The sequence below is a fragment of the Mastigoproctus giganteus genome, chromosome 6 (assembly GCF_048544385.1).
Source record: "Mastigoproctus giganteus isolate SK-2022 chromosome 6, ASM4854438v1, whole genome shotgun sequence".
NCBI lineage: Eukaryota > Metazoa > Arthropoda > Arachnida > Uropygi > Thelyphonidae > Mastigoproctus > Mastigoproctus giganteus.
In genome coordinates, this window is record NC_143580.1 from 98,670,709 (window position 1) to 98,690,496 (window position 19,788).

Below are 19,788 nucleotides of genomic sequence, written 5' to 3' on the forward strand. Positions count from 1 at the left end.
TAAAATATGTTTATAACTGCAGCAGCTTTTTAATATAATTATTTTGTAATATAAACGGTTACAATTGATTTTCACAGATTTTATATACAGAAAAATCCCATTAATACAAACTCAGTTTATAAAAAGTACTTGTTTATATGAAGTACATACCATTCCCTTGCGAAAGGATAATCTTTTCTACATAAATATATTCGTTTATTACAAAATTCAGTTAATATGTATTAACTGAATTTTGTTTTCACCCTGTGAGAAATAAATATTGCTATTTTGTATGTTTAATACAAATTGTGGCACAGTTCTGCAATTATTGCCCTATTATTGCCTCTGGCCACCTGGTTCCTTGCTACCCGAAGAATGGCACCGACTTGTTAGAACTGTTGTGTAGGATGAGCTGTTAAATTAACAAAAGAATAAAAACTCCCTCACTCTTCACAGGATTAAGGTCAGTTGCAATTGTTACTCCAATTCAAAGAGTCTTTTGCTACAGTATAATTCTACTTTTTTGTGCCATTTTATCTAAACTGGTGTCTTTTTTGGAACTTGTGCCCTTAAATAAATTTAAAGTTTGTTTAAATTAAATCTCATCAAGCAGTGTTATGGTGCCGAAACATAAACAGATGGAATTAAGCCTGGAAATTAAACTGAAAATTATACAAGATTCTGACAGGATGGAACGAAGCAAAACGGACATTGCAAAGGAATACAACATCCCTTTACCTACTTTATCTACAATAATGAAAAACCGAAAAAACTTCAAGTGCATGACACTGGGGAAGTGCAATAAAAAACAGGAGATGAATTCATGATGAACACAAGGAGCTTAAAATAAAACTTTTCGAAAGTTACCAACAAATGTGTGCATCTAATTTGGTGATATCGGGTCCGATTTTGCAAGAAAGGGAAAATTATCTAGCACAGCAACACAGAATTAGCAACTTCAAATGCAGCAGTGGCTGGTTCCAAAGATTTAAAGACAGGAATAACTCGATTTCAAAAAATGTCTGCGGTGAGCCTGGATTAGTCAAAAAAAAAAAAACTACAAAATGGTTCTGTTCTGTACAGTCCATTTTTTTAAAAATATGAGGCAAAGGATATTTTTAATCTTGACAAGACAGGTTTATTTTATAATTTTCTGCCAAACAAAATATTTGCTGTTCAAAGATAGCCTTTGTCATGGTGAAAAATTAAGTAAACAAAGACTCAGTTCTGTTATGCTTGGTGCACTATGGACATAGATGCTGATGTGAGAAAAAAAATTCCCAATCAACCAACCAACCTGTTATGCTGCAATTCAGATTGCAGTACACAACTATGGCCACTTATGATTGGTACATTTACCAAGTCAAGGTGTTTTAAAGAAGTTACCCAACTTCCCTGTGATTATGAGGCCAATAGCTTGGCTTATGGTCAAAAATTTTCAGTCTTGGTTATCAAACGTGGACAGAAAAATGGTTTCACAAAAAAAAGGAACATTTTGATGATTTAGATCACTGTACAGCACATTCTACCAAGATACTTAAGTTGACAAACATATGGCTGTTGTTTTTAACCCCCCCCCAAATACTACCAGTTTAATGCAGCCACCAAATCAAGGCATTATTTATAACCTCAAGAGAGCATACAGATCCTGCCTGATAAGGTACTTGATCTGTAACATAGGAGAGAACACTTTGCAGCCAAATTGGAATGTCTTGGATGCTATCTGTAATCTTGTTATTGCTTGAGACAGTATTGCAAAGTGTAATAATAACTGCTTCAGAAAGAGTGGCTTTGGAGAGAATATCATCGAAAAACATGGTCTAGCAGACAAATGTGATAGCAACATTGAAGAATGGGGGAATTTCAAGGAGCATGTGGATTTTGTTGGTGAAATTGAAAATTTTGTGAAGGTGGATGATGAAGTTGCTACCACAGCAATTCCAACACCAGAAGAGCTGCAGAGCACCAAGCAAACGATTACGTTTTGGTTACTAGAGACAGCGAAATTGAAGCACACACATTGCCATATAAAAAAGATGCCCAAAATGCATTGAGCATAATAGAAAATGTATTGGCCTGCAGTAACATTGATAAAGAAACACTATTCCATTTGATGTCTGTGCTGTAGTTAAAAATGCATATAGGAGAAAAACTGTGGAAAAAACATTGGATTCTTTCTTTAAATTAGATTAATTTATTAAAAAGTTAATGAATTGTATGTCTCCTTTTATATTAAGATTGTAATTCTTTACTGTGATACTAAAATATTGTACATATCAAAATATATACTGTGCAATAATTTCACTTCCGTTAATTGCTTTCTCTTAATTTATCTTACAAATAAAAATCTATAAAAAATGTGTTATTACTATTACTGTACTGTTAGACAAGGCTTTTGTTTTAATTTATTTTTAATATTATTCTTAGATACATAACATGTAAAAAAAAAAAAAAAAAAGGTAAAATTTTGACTTTTGGGGGGGGGGCCTCATTAAAAAAAGGTAAAATTTTGACTTGGGGGGGGGGGACCTCATTACTACAAAACTTGTTATTGCAAAACATGAAAATTTAGGTCCCTTGAACTTTGTATTAATGAGATTCAACTATATATTATGTAACTGCATATCACAGCTTTTACTTCTGCGAATCTCTCCCATCTCTACTACCAGTGAGAATATCTTTCTTCCATCCATTTTACTGAGATCTCCTTCAGGTCCTTGTTAGAAATGAAAGAAGAGCAATTCATCCGGTTGCCCTTCTGTCAATCTTCTCTAACTGTATAGATATTTTCTAAAGTGTTATCCACCAACACTTTACATTTAGTACACATATGGATACTTAAAGTTCCTGATCCCACATCTTCCACCAAGGATGTGAAAATTTTGGTTGACTACACTACCAAAAACTAACCACTAAGCAATGCATCCTACAAAAATTCTATAACTGTATAGATTATATTTTGTAAAGTGTTGTTCAATTGACTGTGTCCACCATCACTACACTAGAGATCAGGTCTTTACAATTCTGCAAACACCTTCTGCATAGCTGAAGTTCCCAATCCCACAATACATCCTACTCCAAGGTGGTGAAATTTGGCTGACAGCAATACCAAAAACTAACCACTAATGCATGCATCCTATGACAAAGTGCCCAGCGATAGAAGATTGGATACCAGTGTGCCTATCTATAGAAGTTAGATACCACAGTGTAGTCATTTGCATAACCACCATTTCAAAAGAACCTTTGATCCCAAAGGTATATAATGTGCATACAAATAATCTTGCTTCCAATTCCAAGATAACAATGTTTCACTACTATTAAGGCTGAATGACATTTAACATATAAAGCAGTCTTGCAGATAATGAGGTTTATGCATGCCCAAACTGCTCTGTGAAAACTAATGATTTTTATTAGTTCAAGATAAAAGCATTGTACACAAAATGTTATTTTTTATCTGTTTTAAGCAGCTTTCAGAACTACTTCTGTGTAATTTTGTGTTTTGTTTTCTAAGGTAATGCTTTCCAATACAACCACTATTCTCAAATTCTCTTTTCGTAATACTAAAGAAAGCCTCAAAATAGAAGCTGATACATCTAGGTGTTTTCAGATATTCAAGAACGATTCCAGAATATCTGAAATACTTCATTTATGTATTTATTTATTCTTTTTTTTATAAACTATTACTGAAGTATTTCCTATGCAGAGTTATTTACTTCCAAGTGTGCATCTATGCACTTTCCAGCAGCTTTTTAGTTATATAATTCTCAGTTTTATATAACATCCCTTTACAAATTATATGCGAGAGCCAAATTAAATCACAGCTACTTTCTTTGACTACGTTCAATAGAATGTCAAGGTATTCCAAATACATGATCATCATGCAAGCAGTGAACACACACAGCCGACCGGGCTAGCCAGGTGGGTAAAGTGCCTGGCTGGCAACCCAAAGGTCGCGGGTTCGATTCCTGCCTCGGGCTTGGATCAAAGTACTGCAAAAACCTTGGGAGGTGCATTTGGCCACAGAAGCCTATGCGCCAACAACTACCAAAAAAAAAAAAAAAAACAAATACACACACAAATACAGAATTGTAAATTATTTAGAAAAACTAATTCTAAACATTAATTCTCTTCATAAAAATTTTCTCTGGTTAGCTCCTATTACTGCACCAGAATTGACATTCTTCATAGAAAAAAAAAAAAAAAAAAAAAAACTATTCTGTGTACAATAATTCAGCAAGTGTTAAATGTGTCACATATTGCAAGTTACAATACTAATTAAAATCACACCAAGCATATTTAACACATCACAGGATTGTCCTGTTTTCGAGTGAGGTGTCCTGATGTCCTTACAAATCTGAAACAGGAAGACAAATATGCCCCCCCCTCCCAGCAGTGACATTTTATTTAGAAATGATAAAACCATGTGAGTTTCATAAGTGGGGGTTACATCTGGTCAGTATGGGCTTGGCACACCCAGGAACTTTTTTTTCCCTGGTGCAACATAAGTCTCAGGCTTCCTTGCATCATATGGATATTAATAATAATAAGTGGCACTTTTTTTTTTTCCCCTAATTTTATTAAATACTGGTCAAGTTTCCTGCATAATAGTAAATAACTGTTCATGCTTTTGTAGTTAAAATATTTATAATCTCTTACCTGTTAAACTACTATTTTATTAATAAAAGATTAAAATTTTGTAAAAATTCACACTCAGCTACTATTTGCTATAAACCAATTTTGGGAGGGCATGTGGTTAGGAATTGTCCTCACTCTTTGGGATAGCATATCAAGTTAAAAGTATTTAAAGAAAACAATTATAATAATGTTTAATGATTCACCATTTAATCCTGATAGTTTGTAATGCACGATATCAATATAAGTCAAAGCACAGAATTATCATTAGTATTAGTAGAGGCATTCAATGCAACAAAGCAAGCTTATGCAGCATCAGCCAAAAAAAACCTCCCATTTCACCCTCCATTCCTTCCAAATGCCTGCCCAGCTCAGCCTTAAATTTATTTAGGCTATCAACTTCCACAACAAAAGATGGAAGTCTGTTCCATCAATCAGCTACCTGCTGGCTAAACGCAAATTTCTGCACATTTATTCTATAACTGTCTTTCCTCAATTTGAAACTGTGCCCCATCAGGTTCTTAATCTCAGCAAGAGGAAGAATCCCATCAGCAATCAGTTTGTTCAACCAATTCAAGGCCCGTATACCTCAATCAGATCACCTCGCAGGTGCCTACTGTCCAGGCACTGCAATTAGCAGAACGTAAGCTTTTCTTGGTAAGAGCATCCCTTTGTTTCCCTCACCAATCTTTTTGCCCTTCTTTGTACTCGTTCTAGCAACTCTACGTCCTTCCTGAAACGAGGCCTCCAGATCTGTACACAGTACTCTAGGTGAGGCCTGACTACTGCCTTGTATAATGGGATAATCACCTCCCTGTCCCTGCTAGCAAAATTCCTATATATCATTGACAAGACTCCAAGACCTGCACTGGCAGCCCATCTGCTCTGCTCAGCAAACTTCATATTTGACTGCACAAATAGCCCCAGGTCTTTTTTCACTTTCCACTTCCCTGAGTGTAGTACCACATAGTTAGTACATTTCTCTTGGGTTATTGCTACCCATATGCAGTACTTTGCATTTGTCAATGTTAAACTTCAGTTGCCACTTCTCAGCTCATCTGCCCAACTTATCTAGATCCATATGGAGTAGCATACTGTCTTTAATGTCATTAACAACCTTGCTAACCTCTGTATCATCTGCAAACCTGGAAATTAAAACTGATATAACTTCATCAATATCAATGATAAATATACAAAACAACAATGGGCCCAACACCGAACCCTGGGGAACTCCACTAATAACATTTGTCCACAAAGAGCAGTGTCCATTCATTGCCACTCTCTGTCGGGTCCCACTCAACCATCCCTTTATCCATTGTAGCAATTTACCCATAATGCCATAAGTCTCCAATTTGTACAGCAGTCTTCCATGTGGAACAGTATCAAAAGCTTTCCTGAAATCGAAGTTGATATCAAAATTATTTTTGGCATTCAGTTCCTTTGTGACCACATCATAGTATCCAATCAAATTGGTCAGACAAGACCTCCCTTTAACAAACCCATGCTGTCTTAACTATTACTGCAGTCTTGTCTAGATGATCCTGCAATGATTCTTTAACCAGTGATTCTATTATTTTACCCAGAACACAAGTTAAACCAACAGGTCTATAGTTACTTGTGTCACTTGAATGCCCTTTGTGAATTTGTGATACATTTTCACACCTCTAGTCCATGGGGACCTTCCATGAGTCCAAGGAAGCTCTCATAATTACGGTTAAGGATTTGCTTACTTCCTTTGCTGCCTCCTTTAATATAACTGGATAGATCCCATCCACCGCAGGTGCCTTTCTTATGTTTAACTTCAACAATTCCTCCTCCACTTTGCTCTCAGTTATTACAAAATCACTTACCTTCCTGTTAGTTTACAAACATCTGGCATTTCCCTCATTGAATAATGCATGTGTGAATGTAGATGAAAAATACTCATTCAGTTTATCAGCTACCTGAGGATGATCATCAATAGTCAACCCATCTCTGTTAAGTGGTCCAATCTGATTCATCCTTTTCCTTCTAGAGTTTACATAAGTAAAGAACTTTTTACTGTTTTTCTTTGCATCCTTTGCCAAAGATTTCTCGTAATCTGCCTTTGTCTGCCTAACCTACTTTGTGATTTGATTTCAGAGTAGTTTATATATGCCACAGGTTTCTGTGTCACCTGATACTTTATATGTATCCCATACATTTTTCTTCTCTGCCACAAGCATCATTAATTGATCTGAAGTCTGTTTAGGCCTAAACCTTGAACAGTATTTCAGCCTTAAATTTATTTAGGCTATCAACTTCCACAACAAAAGATGGAAGTCTGTTCCACCAATCAACTACCTGCTGGCTAAAGGCAAATTTCTGCACATCTATTCTACAACTATCTTTCCTTAATTTGAAACTGTGCTCCCTAAAGTTCTTAATCTGAGCAAGAGGAAGAATTCCATCAGCATTCAGCTTGCTGAATTCTGATGGGATTCTTAGTTGGAATGAAAAGCCTAGTAGCCTCCAAAATTAAGTCTCCGAAAGCTTTCCATTTATAATTCAACATTGGTAACATCATGAGTCGATCCCACTGTACAGAATTAAAAAATTGTCCGAGACCCCTGTAGTCACCTTTACGAAAGCAAACGCCTTTAGCCTTGATGGTAGTTACATCTTTAAGTAATTCCCACATCAGTACACTGTGATCACTGTCACCCAGTGGTTCCTTTATCTGCAAATTCTTAATGCATGAATAGTCACTGCTGATAATCAGATCAAGAGTATTACTCCCTCTGTTTACCTCTCGAACATGCTGCTGTAGAAAACAGCCATCCAATAAATCCACAAAAGTCTTGACAGTGTGCGAGTGACCAATCCACAAGATCCTGTCAATATCTGGAAAGTTAAAATCCTCCATTATAAGACATTCTGATTTACTGGCCTACTCTCTCTGCACAATCACTCATTATACTCATCAGATTTTTTAGGCTTATAACACACACACACACACACACACACACACACACACACACACACACACACACACACACACACACACACCTACTCTCATTTTTCCTTTCCCAGTGCTTATGTCACATCAAACTGACTCAACATTGCATTGTCCACCAACATCAATTGGATGCACTTGCTTAGATTTTGTGTGTTTCTTAACTAACAGCATAACCCCCTCCTCCCTTTCTGTACACATTGTACTCCACAAATTCCAATTCTGCACTGCTTATATCTGTGAGAGACAATATATATTTCAAAAGTAACCTATTGGGTAGTCTTAATCACAATTCGCATATGCACTCTCAATCAAACATGATGCACTGCCAATTTTGCAGTGCAGCATGTGAGATTGTGTGAAATCTGTGTTCCAAATTTTTCTAAATTATCCTCCTGAATAGATGAAATACATACCAGATATGACAAACCTTTCCTAGCCTGGATTCCAAAAATAAGCTTAAATGACAATTTTCAGCAAGAAAAGAGTCTGACGAACTCTGTATACAACTACACTTATAATTTTCACCAATGCATGTGGCTGATAGACCACAAATGAAAGTACCTGTTTTTTTTTAAAGCAGAAGATATTTATGAGTGGCTGTGCCTGTATATTTCTTTTGTGTGCTACAATATTTCTATACTTAACAATCAAGACAAATCAAAGCATATACAAAAAAAAAAAAAAAAAAAAAAATCCAAGTTAGTTTGCCATTGCAGCTTTTAATAAATATTTATTTAGTAGTAAAAGACAACTTTAGAGCTATGAATCAAAAAAAAAAAAAAAAAAAAGACAATGATTCATTGTAAAATAATAAAAAAGCCAGTTAAAGAGACCAAATAAATTTTGGTCTCTTTAACTGGCTTTTTTATTATTTCTGGCTTTTTGATAGAAAAATCTGTATCAGTGGAGGATCACCTACAAGGAACCCCATTGCATATTAACAACATTTTTCCAGAATGTAACACTCAGGAATACATACACTTTGCTGTGTGTATATATATATATATAAATATTGAAATGTTATTATACTGGATTACAATTAGAATTCAAAGAGATGAAACAACATGATTCTTTCTTTTCTGAATCAAAAATACTCAGAGAAAGAATAAAATAATCTAAATCCAGAAAGTGGCAAGGGGAACACACACACACACACACACACACACACACACACACACACACACACACACACACACACACACAGGTGTAGGACTATTTATCCGGCAACACACTAAAACCCGAGGGTTGCCAGATAAGGGGCTTTTCTGGAATTCAGGTAGCCAGGCCTAAAATGCACGAAAAACACAAGAAGAAATGCAAGAAAATAAAATGTGAATATTCATTGAGCTGAATTGATTCATATCAATTACATGGCATCATCAGAAGAAATATCTTGACAGTTTTGGAACGACGTAGTTGATGGAACAGACACACCAGACATATCTGAAGTAGATGCTGTACACGTGCCTGTGGAGTTTTGGAACCCAGTTTCTGAATCTTAGTTCCTTTAAACTAAGTTATTTTAGATATTTTGGTCTTTCTTTTATAAGCAATTCTTGAATTTTATAGACATTATGTGATGCTCTGTAGCAAAACTCCTCCGTTCCATTCCACGAATCAGTTCTTCCGTAAGGCTTATCATTCTTTCAATACTGATTTTTTCTTCAACAGTATCATCACCATCACTCTCGTTACCTTCATTTTCATTTATTACCATGTCACAGATTTCACTCTCTGTTAGTCTGAGGGTAACTGGAGCATCATCATCAATATGGAGGCACTCATCCACTGCATAATAATCCAAAAACTGGGCCTCAGGATATGACAAACCTTTAGCAAAATTCATCGCCATCAACAATTTTCTTCTCTTCTGACACCCTAAGGCCAATGAAATCATGTTCTTGTTCATGATCATCATCAAAGACTGATTCTTTCCACAAATTATGCCAACCATGTTTTAAAGTGTCTTCATCAACCCTGTCACAGGCTTTTGCAGCAATCCAGATCACATCCTTGATATTAAAATCTTTTTGAAATGTCTTTATTCCAACATCCTTGTGCATTCTGTGAGCATCCTATGCATGAATTCATTCTTATAGATTGCCTTGAGTGACCTCAGTATCCCTTGATCCATTGGTTGGATCAAGGACATACACAGTTAGGTGGCAGATATACAGCAAACACATTATCTTTGATAAGAAACTGTGTGTCAGGATGTGCCACACAATTATCAAGAATTAATGTTATCTTGCTGTCACTGGGAAGCCCTACAGATGTACAATGTGCTTTAACCTCTGGTACAAAATGGTTTTCAAACCAATCAAGGAATATGGTTTGGTAATGAGTACAGAGAAGGGCAACAAGATTAGTGAATGGAACAAAGGGTTGCTCTTATGAAAAAAGGCTTAAGTTTTGCAAATTACAGTGTCTGGAGACTAGGCACCGGCCTTGAATGGTTTGAGCATGCTCAATGACGATGGGATTCTTACTCTTGCTCAGAATAATCACCTGAGAGGGCATAAACTCAGATTGAGGAAAGACAGATGTAGAATAGATGTGCAGAAATTTGCCTTTAGCCAGCGGGTAGTTGGTTGGTGGAACAGACTTCCATCCCTTGTTGTGGAAGTTGGTAGCCTAAATAAATTTAAGGCTCAGCTGGACAGGTATTTTGAACGAACAGAGGGGTGAAATGGAAGTGTTTTTTTTTTTTTTTGTTTTTTTTTTTTTTTGGCTGATGCTGCATAAGCTTGCTTTCTTGCATCATATGCCTCTACTAATGCTAATCCATGCTCATTTGTTTGCCTTGTAAATAACTGGAAAGACACTCACTCCTTTGAAAGCTCTTGGATTTTTGCTTTTACCAATAACAAGTAGTTTCATTTTATGCGACCCCGCGGCACTTGCACAACCTAAAACTGTTATCCTTTCTTGAGTCTTTAAACCCACTGGGTTTTTTTTTTTTTTTTTTTTTGGTAGTTGTTGGCGCATAGGCTTCTGTGGCCATAATGCACCTCCCAAGGTTTTTGCAGTACTTTGATCCAAGCCCGAGGCGGGAATCGAACCCGCGACCTTTGGGTTGCCAGGCAAGCACTTTACCCACCCGGCTAGCCCGGTCGGCTACCCACTTGGTGCTGATTCCCAAGGTGCAACACGTTTTTCTAGGAATATACCTCCAATATAAAGAGGTCTCATCAGCATTATACACCCGCTCTGCAGTAAACTTGTTATCATAAATTAATTTTGCAAATCCGTCCAAATATGCCTTTGCAGCATCCTAATCACCACACACTGCCAAGATACAAAGAACATTACGTTTCTTAAATTTTGCATACCAGCCTGATGTATACTTACAAGGTGCTGTTATGCCTAACTGCTCATGGAAAAGTTTTGCCTGGGCTATGAAAACAGAATGACTGAGAGGGAATTTTTCACTTTGGCACTGTCGGATCCATTCCATTAACACTGTCTATTTCTACATTCTTTGTCTGGTGTAATGTCTTCCTGAGTTCCATTAACTTGGATAAATCACTATCACCACAAAATTTTAACAGTTTCTCTTTGTTTCATCAAATTGTCCAGATATTTTAGTAACTCCACCTTATCCTTAATGTTTAGAGGCATGTGCTTCCTTTTGGTAGTCTTACCACCCAGAAGGCCTGCAGAGGTTTCTCTGCAGGCCTTCTTGACATAATGACTATAGGTATAAGTGAACAGAGTTAAAAACTAGAGTAGTAAGAATTTTTATTAAAAAGTATTTTTTAAAAATAACTTTTATATTAATATTCTTAGGACTTTTAAAGCAGTTTCTTTTTCTTTTAATCGTGTTCGATATTGCGGGTGCACACGTCGTCAATCAGTTGTTTCCTAATAGATGAATATTTTTAGTTTGTATTAAATGGGAAGCAACTGAAAATTCTCAGACTTGAAACTTCACAAAAAACAAATTTTCTTTCAGTTGTCTATAAAATAGTGTATAATAAAATTTCCATTTGGTGTCCCCTTACAAGGTTGTACCGTGGCACGTGCCCAGTTGCCCTGCTCTCACTACGGCTCTGTATATACAGTATATGTATACACAACTAAGTTAATATAAAAGTTATTAAAAACACTAAGACTGTAAGCAAAAATACAGATAATATAAGCTTTTTAAATATTTCACTTTATTGGTTTCCGGAACTTCTGGATACTGGGTAGCCGGATAAATGGTCCCACACCGCATATATATATGTGTATATATATAATGGCAGAGTATCACAGAATAAACAGAATTCTGCAAATAATTAATTGATTTTCGAACTCTTATTTTTGTGTGATAAAAATTCTTACCTCTCCCCAACTTATCACTTTTTTGAAATAGAAGTGAAACTGGAATAAGAATTTTATTTTTTTATTCAAGCTGAAATCCTGCAGTTAAAAATTTAAGATTATAAATAAAAAACAATAAAAGCATAAGCAATTTGGTGATCACAAATATGGAAATTAAGTTAAATGAACTTCAGAGAAAGATGGGAAATGCAATATTTATGTAGAAAACCAGGAACCATGTTTACAGCTGAAAAAAACCTGTAAACATTATGGAAATATATGAAATTAAGATTCATTAGTATTACAAATGATAAACATAAGAAAGTGGGTGTGTGATGTTTGACAGCAAAAACAAATCTAAACAAAGGAAAACAAAATGAAGCAGGCAAGAATGTTGAAACTGAGAATTCATTACAAACTGCAAATTTGATCAGACTATTATGCAATGCTTTACATAAATCTATTTTAAATATTCCTTAATTCCTGATTATAATGAAAGTATATTCAGTGAAAGTGCTTTATACTTGGACAGAACTCTGTGAATTTCAGGAATAAAACATAAATAATATACAATATTCCATTTATCAGAAAACACAAATCCTTCAAAGAAAATACTATATTAAAACAGACATAGATGTAAAAATAGGTAAAGTCCAAACAGACTTACCTGGAGGTATTTAAGAAAAGATGTGATGTTTTCAGAAACAAATTCTATTTTTCCGTCGGTATTTAGCATGAACAAAAATCCATCCAATGCCTGCAAGAAAGTCAACGAATTTAAAAGAAATAATCTGCCTGGTATTAAAACCATGAGAGTAAAATATTTAAGCATGGAATATCTTTAGCTCAAAGAACTGAAGAACAATACAACTATATATAAAGAAGAAGAAATTAATTATACTTACAGGTCATTAAAAATTTTCTAACAATTGAAGACCACTAATTAATTATACTTAAAGGTTTAACTTTAAATATTTAACTGACTATATAATATTCAATTAAATAATTATTTATAATAAGAATTTATTTTAACAAAATAACTGCTTATAAATGTGTCAAATTCCATTAAATCTTCTGCTCACAGGACCAGCTGAGATTAACAGTTCCTTCTTTTTATACCTTTCTAATAGTGTCTTTAAACTTCTATGTTTTTTTCCTGTTTATACTGCTATTCACTTTGTTTAAGCTGGGTGTCCCTGAGAGGGTATGCGATATCGTTTACTGCCCAGTTGTACTACCAAATACAGTTCATCATGCAGTGAACCATTGCTTTTCATCATGGCATGCTTCCCACCATCCAAAAGCTTCTCAAAGTTCACCACTCACCTATGTGGGATTCCTCTTATATTGTCTGAAAATAAGAAAAATTCTGGTAGAGTTTCTGGCCACAAACAATAAACCAGCTAACCCCAGTGTATTTGCATTCTAAAAAGGTGTCAAAAGTATCCTACATTACCTAAAAGCCAGTACATTATTCTGGCAGGTAGGGCATCATGGCAGTAATACAGTTGGCTTCAAAGGGGGGGGGGGGTGATCAGGCTCAGATCATCACATTTTACAATTCTTCAAAAGGGAACTGACATTGTTGAATGAGTTATGTGATATGTATGATAACACCTGGAATACTATATGGTCTGTGGTGAGTCTTTTCCTTAATGAGTTTAGCATAAATGTGCAAGTGACAAGCATGTGGTACTATGCAAAGAAATCTTTTCATAAGAAAAATAAAAATGCTTGCAATAAAAGATGGGCACCCAAATCAATGTATTGTGATTATTTTTTATATTTCAGCCAGGGTGAATTTATTTAGTGAATGCGAAAAGAATCTCAGAAAAAAGGATATGAATGATTTCAAAGCATTTTCCTTAAATATTGGCTAACTTTTTTGTGTTGGAGCAATACCAAAGCTTTCCTCAATGTTTCCACAAACTTAAATTTGGCTGAGATTAACTTATTCGTGTTTCTATTTTAAGTTACCAACACTTCTCAAATTTTAAATATATTTAATAAATTTTTTTCATTACAACTAATAAGTATTTTTAATGGCCAAAAAAATACAACAATTTTTTTTTTTTTTTTTTTTTTTTTGCAACCTCTCAATACCTCACGAGAGGTATTGAGAGGTTGCAAAAATTTTCAATTATTATTACAATAAAAAATGAACTGAAATTAACAAGCATTGAAATCTAATGGTAAAGATAATGTATTAGTACACTAAGCACAATTCAAAATAACAAATATTAAAATCTCAGGCTTGTCAAGCACCCGATTCGAGCCTCAAAACAGAAAAACCAAGTGCAAACTACCCTGGTTAGAAAGGACATTGTTTTATTAGGAGACTCCATTGTCAGGGAAATGGGGAATATTTTTTGTAATAAAGATAGGTGGAGCAGAACCAGGGTATGTCTGCCGGGAGCAACTACTGATGATGTCATCAACAGACTCAGATTTTAAAGGGGGTAAAGAAAATATTATTATTCATGTGGGGACAAACGATATTAAACGTACACGATCTGACGATTTGTTGGAAAAATACAGGACCATGCTGAGGAAATGTCGCGAGCTAGGCCATAATGTCTATGTGTCTGCAATTCTGCCCAGACACGATAGGAGGGATTATATGTTAAGAGCCTTGTGGATTAACTCAAGACTTGAAGGAATCTGCAAGGCTTTAGGGGGTAAATTTCTATCAGCATGGCCCACACTTGTAGGTAGAAGGAATTTGTTTTGTAGAGACGGGATACACTTAAACAAAGGTGGTGCAAAAGTTTTTGCCAGTATTATTGAGGATACCTTAAAGGCTCAGGGAAACTGCTAGTTAGGGGGGATGTGGGTAATACTGACACGCGTTTATCTGATAATATTGGTCAATGTAACTCTTGCACATACCTTAAGAGTTCTTATCTGTTACCCCAACTGGACGTATTATCTAGATGTTCTGGGGGCAAAGACGTTTCACGTGAGCAGGTAGCTAATATCAGGGAAGAGAGCCTAAATAACTTCAAGGGTTGTGTTAGGGTTGTTAAATATACAAGAACAGTAAATCTTAATTGTTTATACAGTAACGTTAGAAGTGTCGTCAATAAAATGAGCGAATTCGAACTGCTGGTTAAAACAAGTAACGCGGACATAATAGGGCTTACGGAGACGTGGTGCCACCCGGAAATTGGGGATGATGAGTTTCAGTATGGCTTGTATAATGTATTTAGGAAGGATAGAGTAGATAGAAGGGGTGGTGGGGTAATGCTTCTTATCAGAAGCAGCCTGAGTGCGACGATAGCTTTCCCAGATTCAGACATTTCACATGCTAGTATAGAGTCTGTATGGTGTGAGATAGTTGGAAACAAAGGTACAATGCGAGTAGGCGTAATCTACAGACCAGGTGATTGTGAAGACTATGACAAAAGCCTCTACATGCAAATGGAATGGGCAAGTAAGCGTCAATGCCTTATTATGGGTGATTTCAATTTGCCGCTAATTGATTGGAGTAAATGGGAAGGAAACTCGACATGGGGAACAAAATTTTTAAATCAACTAGATGACTGTTATTTGTATCAACATGTCAGGGAAAGTACTAGAGAAAAGAATATCCTAGACCTCATCATCACACATGAATCAGATGACATAACAGTGCTGACAGTAGAGGGAGCAGGAAGTGATCACGGAGTTCTACGGTGGATGATGACGAGAGAGGTAGCAGAAGTAAAAGGCAAAGGAATGGGTTTTAATTTCAGAAAAGGAAATTACGATGCCTTAAGGTACTACATGGCCTCTATTAACTGGGTAGATATCGCGCAGAGAATGAATACAATTGAACTGTGGTACGCTTTTAAAACATTAATCACAGATGCCTTGAATGCGTATATACCATTAAAAAAATACTCCACGAGAAGGGTTCCAAGTTGGATGAATAGTGAAGTTGCCACATTACTTGAGCAGAAAAATGTGGCATGGAAACGTTACAGAGCAATAAAAAGTACTGAAGCCTATAACAGCTACAAGGTGGTGTGTAATAGAGCCACAGAAAAGGTTCGACAGGCAAAGGCAGTTTATGAGAAATCACTAGCAAACAGAGCAAAGAGGGGGGATAAAGAATTCTTCACATATATAAATGCCAAGAAGAGCAGGACAAACCAGATCGGACCTTTACGTAAGGGAAAGGGGATAGTAATAAATACACCAGCTGCCGTTGCAGATGAACTCAACAGTTATTTTGCATCGATATTTACAAATGAAAAGCCTTTTGTGGCAATGGGAAATTGTGGGAGCAAAGTTAAAAAATATGTAATTAATGATATTGAAATTTCGCAAGATTATTTAATGAAAAAACTTTCAAGCCTACAGACTAGTAAGGCTCCTGGAGTTGATGGAATATACCCTATAATCTTGAGAGAGGCGGCAAGCGAGTGCATTGAACCACTGAGGCTGGTTATGCGAGCATCACTAGACTCTGGGGAGATTCCCTTGGATTGGAAAAGTGCAAATGTATCTCCCATACATAAGGGTGGCTCTAAAAGTGAAGTGGGAAATTATCGACCTGTCAGTCTGACTTCAGTAGTAGGGAAAATCATGGAGGCATTGATCAAGGGTGGAATTCAGGATCATTTGGATAGAATTGAAATTCTCAAGGATACTCAGCATGGTTTTGTAAAGGGAAAATCATGTTTAACAAATCTGGTTCGCTATTTCGAAAGGGTCACTCACGAGCTGGATTTAGGGAATAATTTCGACATTGTTTATTTAGATTTCAGCAAAGCTTTTGACTCAGTCCCACATGAGCGGTTGCTTTATAAGCTGGAACAGGTTGGAATCACTGGGAAAATCCTTAGATGGATAGAGGGATGGCTTCAGGGCAGGAGGCAGAGGGTTGTGATAAATGGCTATTCCTCAGATTGGGTTGATGTAAGAAGTGGGGTTCCCCGAGGATCAGTATTAGGACCACTGTTGTTTTTAATTTTCATAAACGACATTGATGAAGGGATAGAGGGCGTGATGTCTAAATTTGCAGATGATATTAAAATTGGTAGAGTAGTTAATGATCACTGTCAAGCTGAGCTTCTTCAGAGAGACTTAGATAGACTTCAAGAATGGTCAGAAAAATGGCAGCTGTGCTTTAATCCAACAAAGTGTAAGGTATTACACCTGGGAAACAGTAATCCCAAAATAACTTATTCACTTGGTGGAGTTCAACTAAACCCAGTACTGGAGGAAAGGGACTTGGGTGTTACGATACGGTCAGACATGAAATTCTCTGAGCATTGTAAACAGGTTGCAAGGAAGGCCCATGGTGTCCTATCGATGATCTATCGAACTTTTGGAAGTAGAGATAGGGACGTGATAATCCCATTATATAAGGTCTATGTTAGACCACACTTGGAATACTGTGTTCAAGTATGGAGACCGCACCTAAAGAAAGACATCGAGCTTCTTGAAAGGGTGCAAAGAAGGGTAACTCGCCTGGTGAGATCGGCAAAAGGGCGTCCTTATGAAGAAAGACTTCGAATATGTGGGTTGCAGAGTTTGGAAACTAGACACCTTAGAGGAGATTTGATTGAGGTGTTTAAGGCTCTGAGAGGCATCAGTAAACTGAATGAGGACAAAATTTTCAAGATTATAAATGATGCTAGAACTAGGGGACATAAATTCAAGTTACGCGGGGAAATGTTTAGATTGGACTGCAGGAAGTTTTATTTTAGCCAGCGAGTTATAAATTACTGGAATAAGTTGCCTTCATGGGTGGTAGAGGCCGACAGTTTGGGGAAATTCAAAGGTCATCTGGATAGTACTTTCGGGTAAGGGAAGCGCATAGGATGATAGGATTAATTTCCTTTTTATTTAATTTTTAATTTCATTTTATTATTTTTATTTCTTTATTAATTATTATTATTTATTTATTTAATTTTTGTTTTTATCATTGTTTTGTTCGGATTTTTTTTTTTTTTTTTTTTGGCTGGTGCAGCATAAGCCATAGGCTTTCTTGCACCATACGGCCGTTACTAATACTAATACATGATATCACTCATGTAAGAAAAAGTGCTGATTCTACAAAACATGAATTATTGCAAATAAATCTATATGGCTTGCGCATCTAATCTATTTAATATTACATGATATGAGTATTAATTGCATCAATCTGATATGAAAGTCACAACCACCCAATGGCAACTGTAGATTGATAATAGATTTTTAAATTCTGCCTAAAACAAAGAAAAACTGCCCCTTAACACACAAAAATTCAAAACCAAATCTAATGGATAACCCAAACACAAGTAGAAAATATCTTGTTCAAAAGCCCACATGAATTTAGTGATTTTCAATTGAAACAAGGAAAATAAACTATGAAAAAAAAAAAAAAAAAGAAAAGGAAAAAAAAAAAGGAATAAATCACAAACAAAGTACTATAAAAGAAGAGCATTGTGAAAGCTTCTATCTTCATGTTCATCATTAATAATATATCATTATTAACTAAATAACAAAAATAAAGTAGAAGTTACATAATAATACAGCTAATAATAATTCAAATAAATTATTAATGTTAAAATACCAAGAATAAACCATAAATAGGTACATGGGCATACAAATCCTAAAAATGAAAAAAAAATATATAGTAAGTTCCCGCTTTACGAGGTCCCAGGTTTAAGAGTTCCCCCCACCCCAAGAATCAACAAAATCAAAAAAAAATTCATAAATACAGCATTTCAACCACGTGCATAGCTATACAACACAGCACTACTGTGCATGCATTTGTTTGTTCAGGCAGACGAGAGAATTTCACTGACTCGCATAACATAAAACAGTTATCATGCTGACCACTACCGTATCCAGGTATCATCATAGGGGAGAGATGACCAGTTTGGATGCTTTTTTCGATGCATGGTTAAGGGGGCATATATCCCCCCCCAACATTCCCCAGAAATTGACATTACAAAGAGTGGGTGTGTTACTCTTCATTTTGTCTTGTCTTATTTCAAATTTAACCCCCTTATTAATACTGTACACTATGCTAAAACATAGTAATACTACAGAGAGTGATGTTAATAAAAAGAAACCGTGAAGAGGAATAACATGGAAATAAAATATGAGATCATAAGCAAACATGTGGCCAGAATGAATGTTAAAGAACCATCAACGAGTGCAAGTTTAGTCGATGAAGGATAAACATTCTTTAACAGTTGCATGACATATATAATTTCTTATTATTATAATTTGCTTGATTTTAAAGGCTAGATTTTCGTTTCTTTGTAAAAATAAATCATTAACTAAATCATAAACTGTTTTCTTGATCTTTATTTAACGTTAATATTGTCAAATTTCACTGTTGAGAACATAACACACCTGGTTTTAACGTTACGATTATGGGAAATAAATTCTCGCTTTATGAGTGCGCACTAGAAACAAATTAACTCGTAAAGTCGGGAACTACCTGTATGTGAAATACAATCACTTAGAATTCATCAAAACTAAGTAAAAATAGCCAGAAGAATAAGAAAAATACTTTGTACGCAGCTCTTATTTTCATGTCTGTTATTAATCTGTGCCAAACATTGTAATTTTTAAATTTGATGGGAATCTAGTTCAGGATAGCATGCAAACATTTTGTGCAGTTTTCTTTCCTAAGTACTTAAGCAGTCGTCTTATAAAAGGATACTCTTATTTAATTTGATTACGCATCCCCCAACTCCAAAATCTAGAGTCCAGTACTACAGGAATACCTCGCATAGCACGGTTAATTCGTGCCAAAAATATACCGCACTGATCGAGGTATTATTAGTATGTATTTTAATGTAATGCATTCCGACAATTTGATGATATGGGTCGATTTTCAAAAATATATAGGTGTTTATTTACTATAAATCGATGCACACAAAATTCTTGTAAAAAAAGAAACTAAAATG

At 35.6% G+C, this 19,788-nt stretch overlaps 1 protein-coding gene across 2 annotated transcripts in view; it reads right to left on the bottom strand.

The window, feature by feature from the left end:
- Positions 1-19,788, bottom strand: part of LOC150084471 (uncharacterized) — a 1,198,120-nt gene that overhangs the window by 451,861 nt on the left and 726,471 nt on the right. For both annotated transcript variants that reach the window (XM_090376097.1, XM_090376096.1), the window contains one exon: positions 12,561-12,650. In XM_090376097.1, the coding sequence (XP_090232223.1) occupies positions 12,561-12,650 (90 nt within the window). The remainder of the gene's footprint in view (positions 1-12,560; positions 12,651-19,788) is intronic.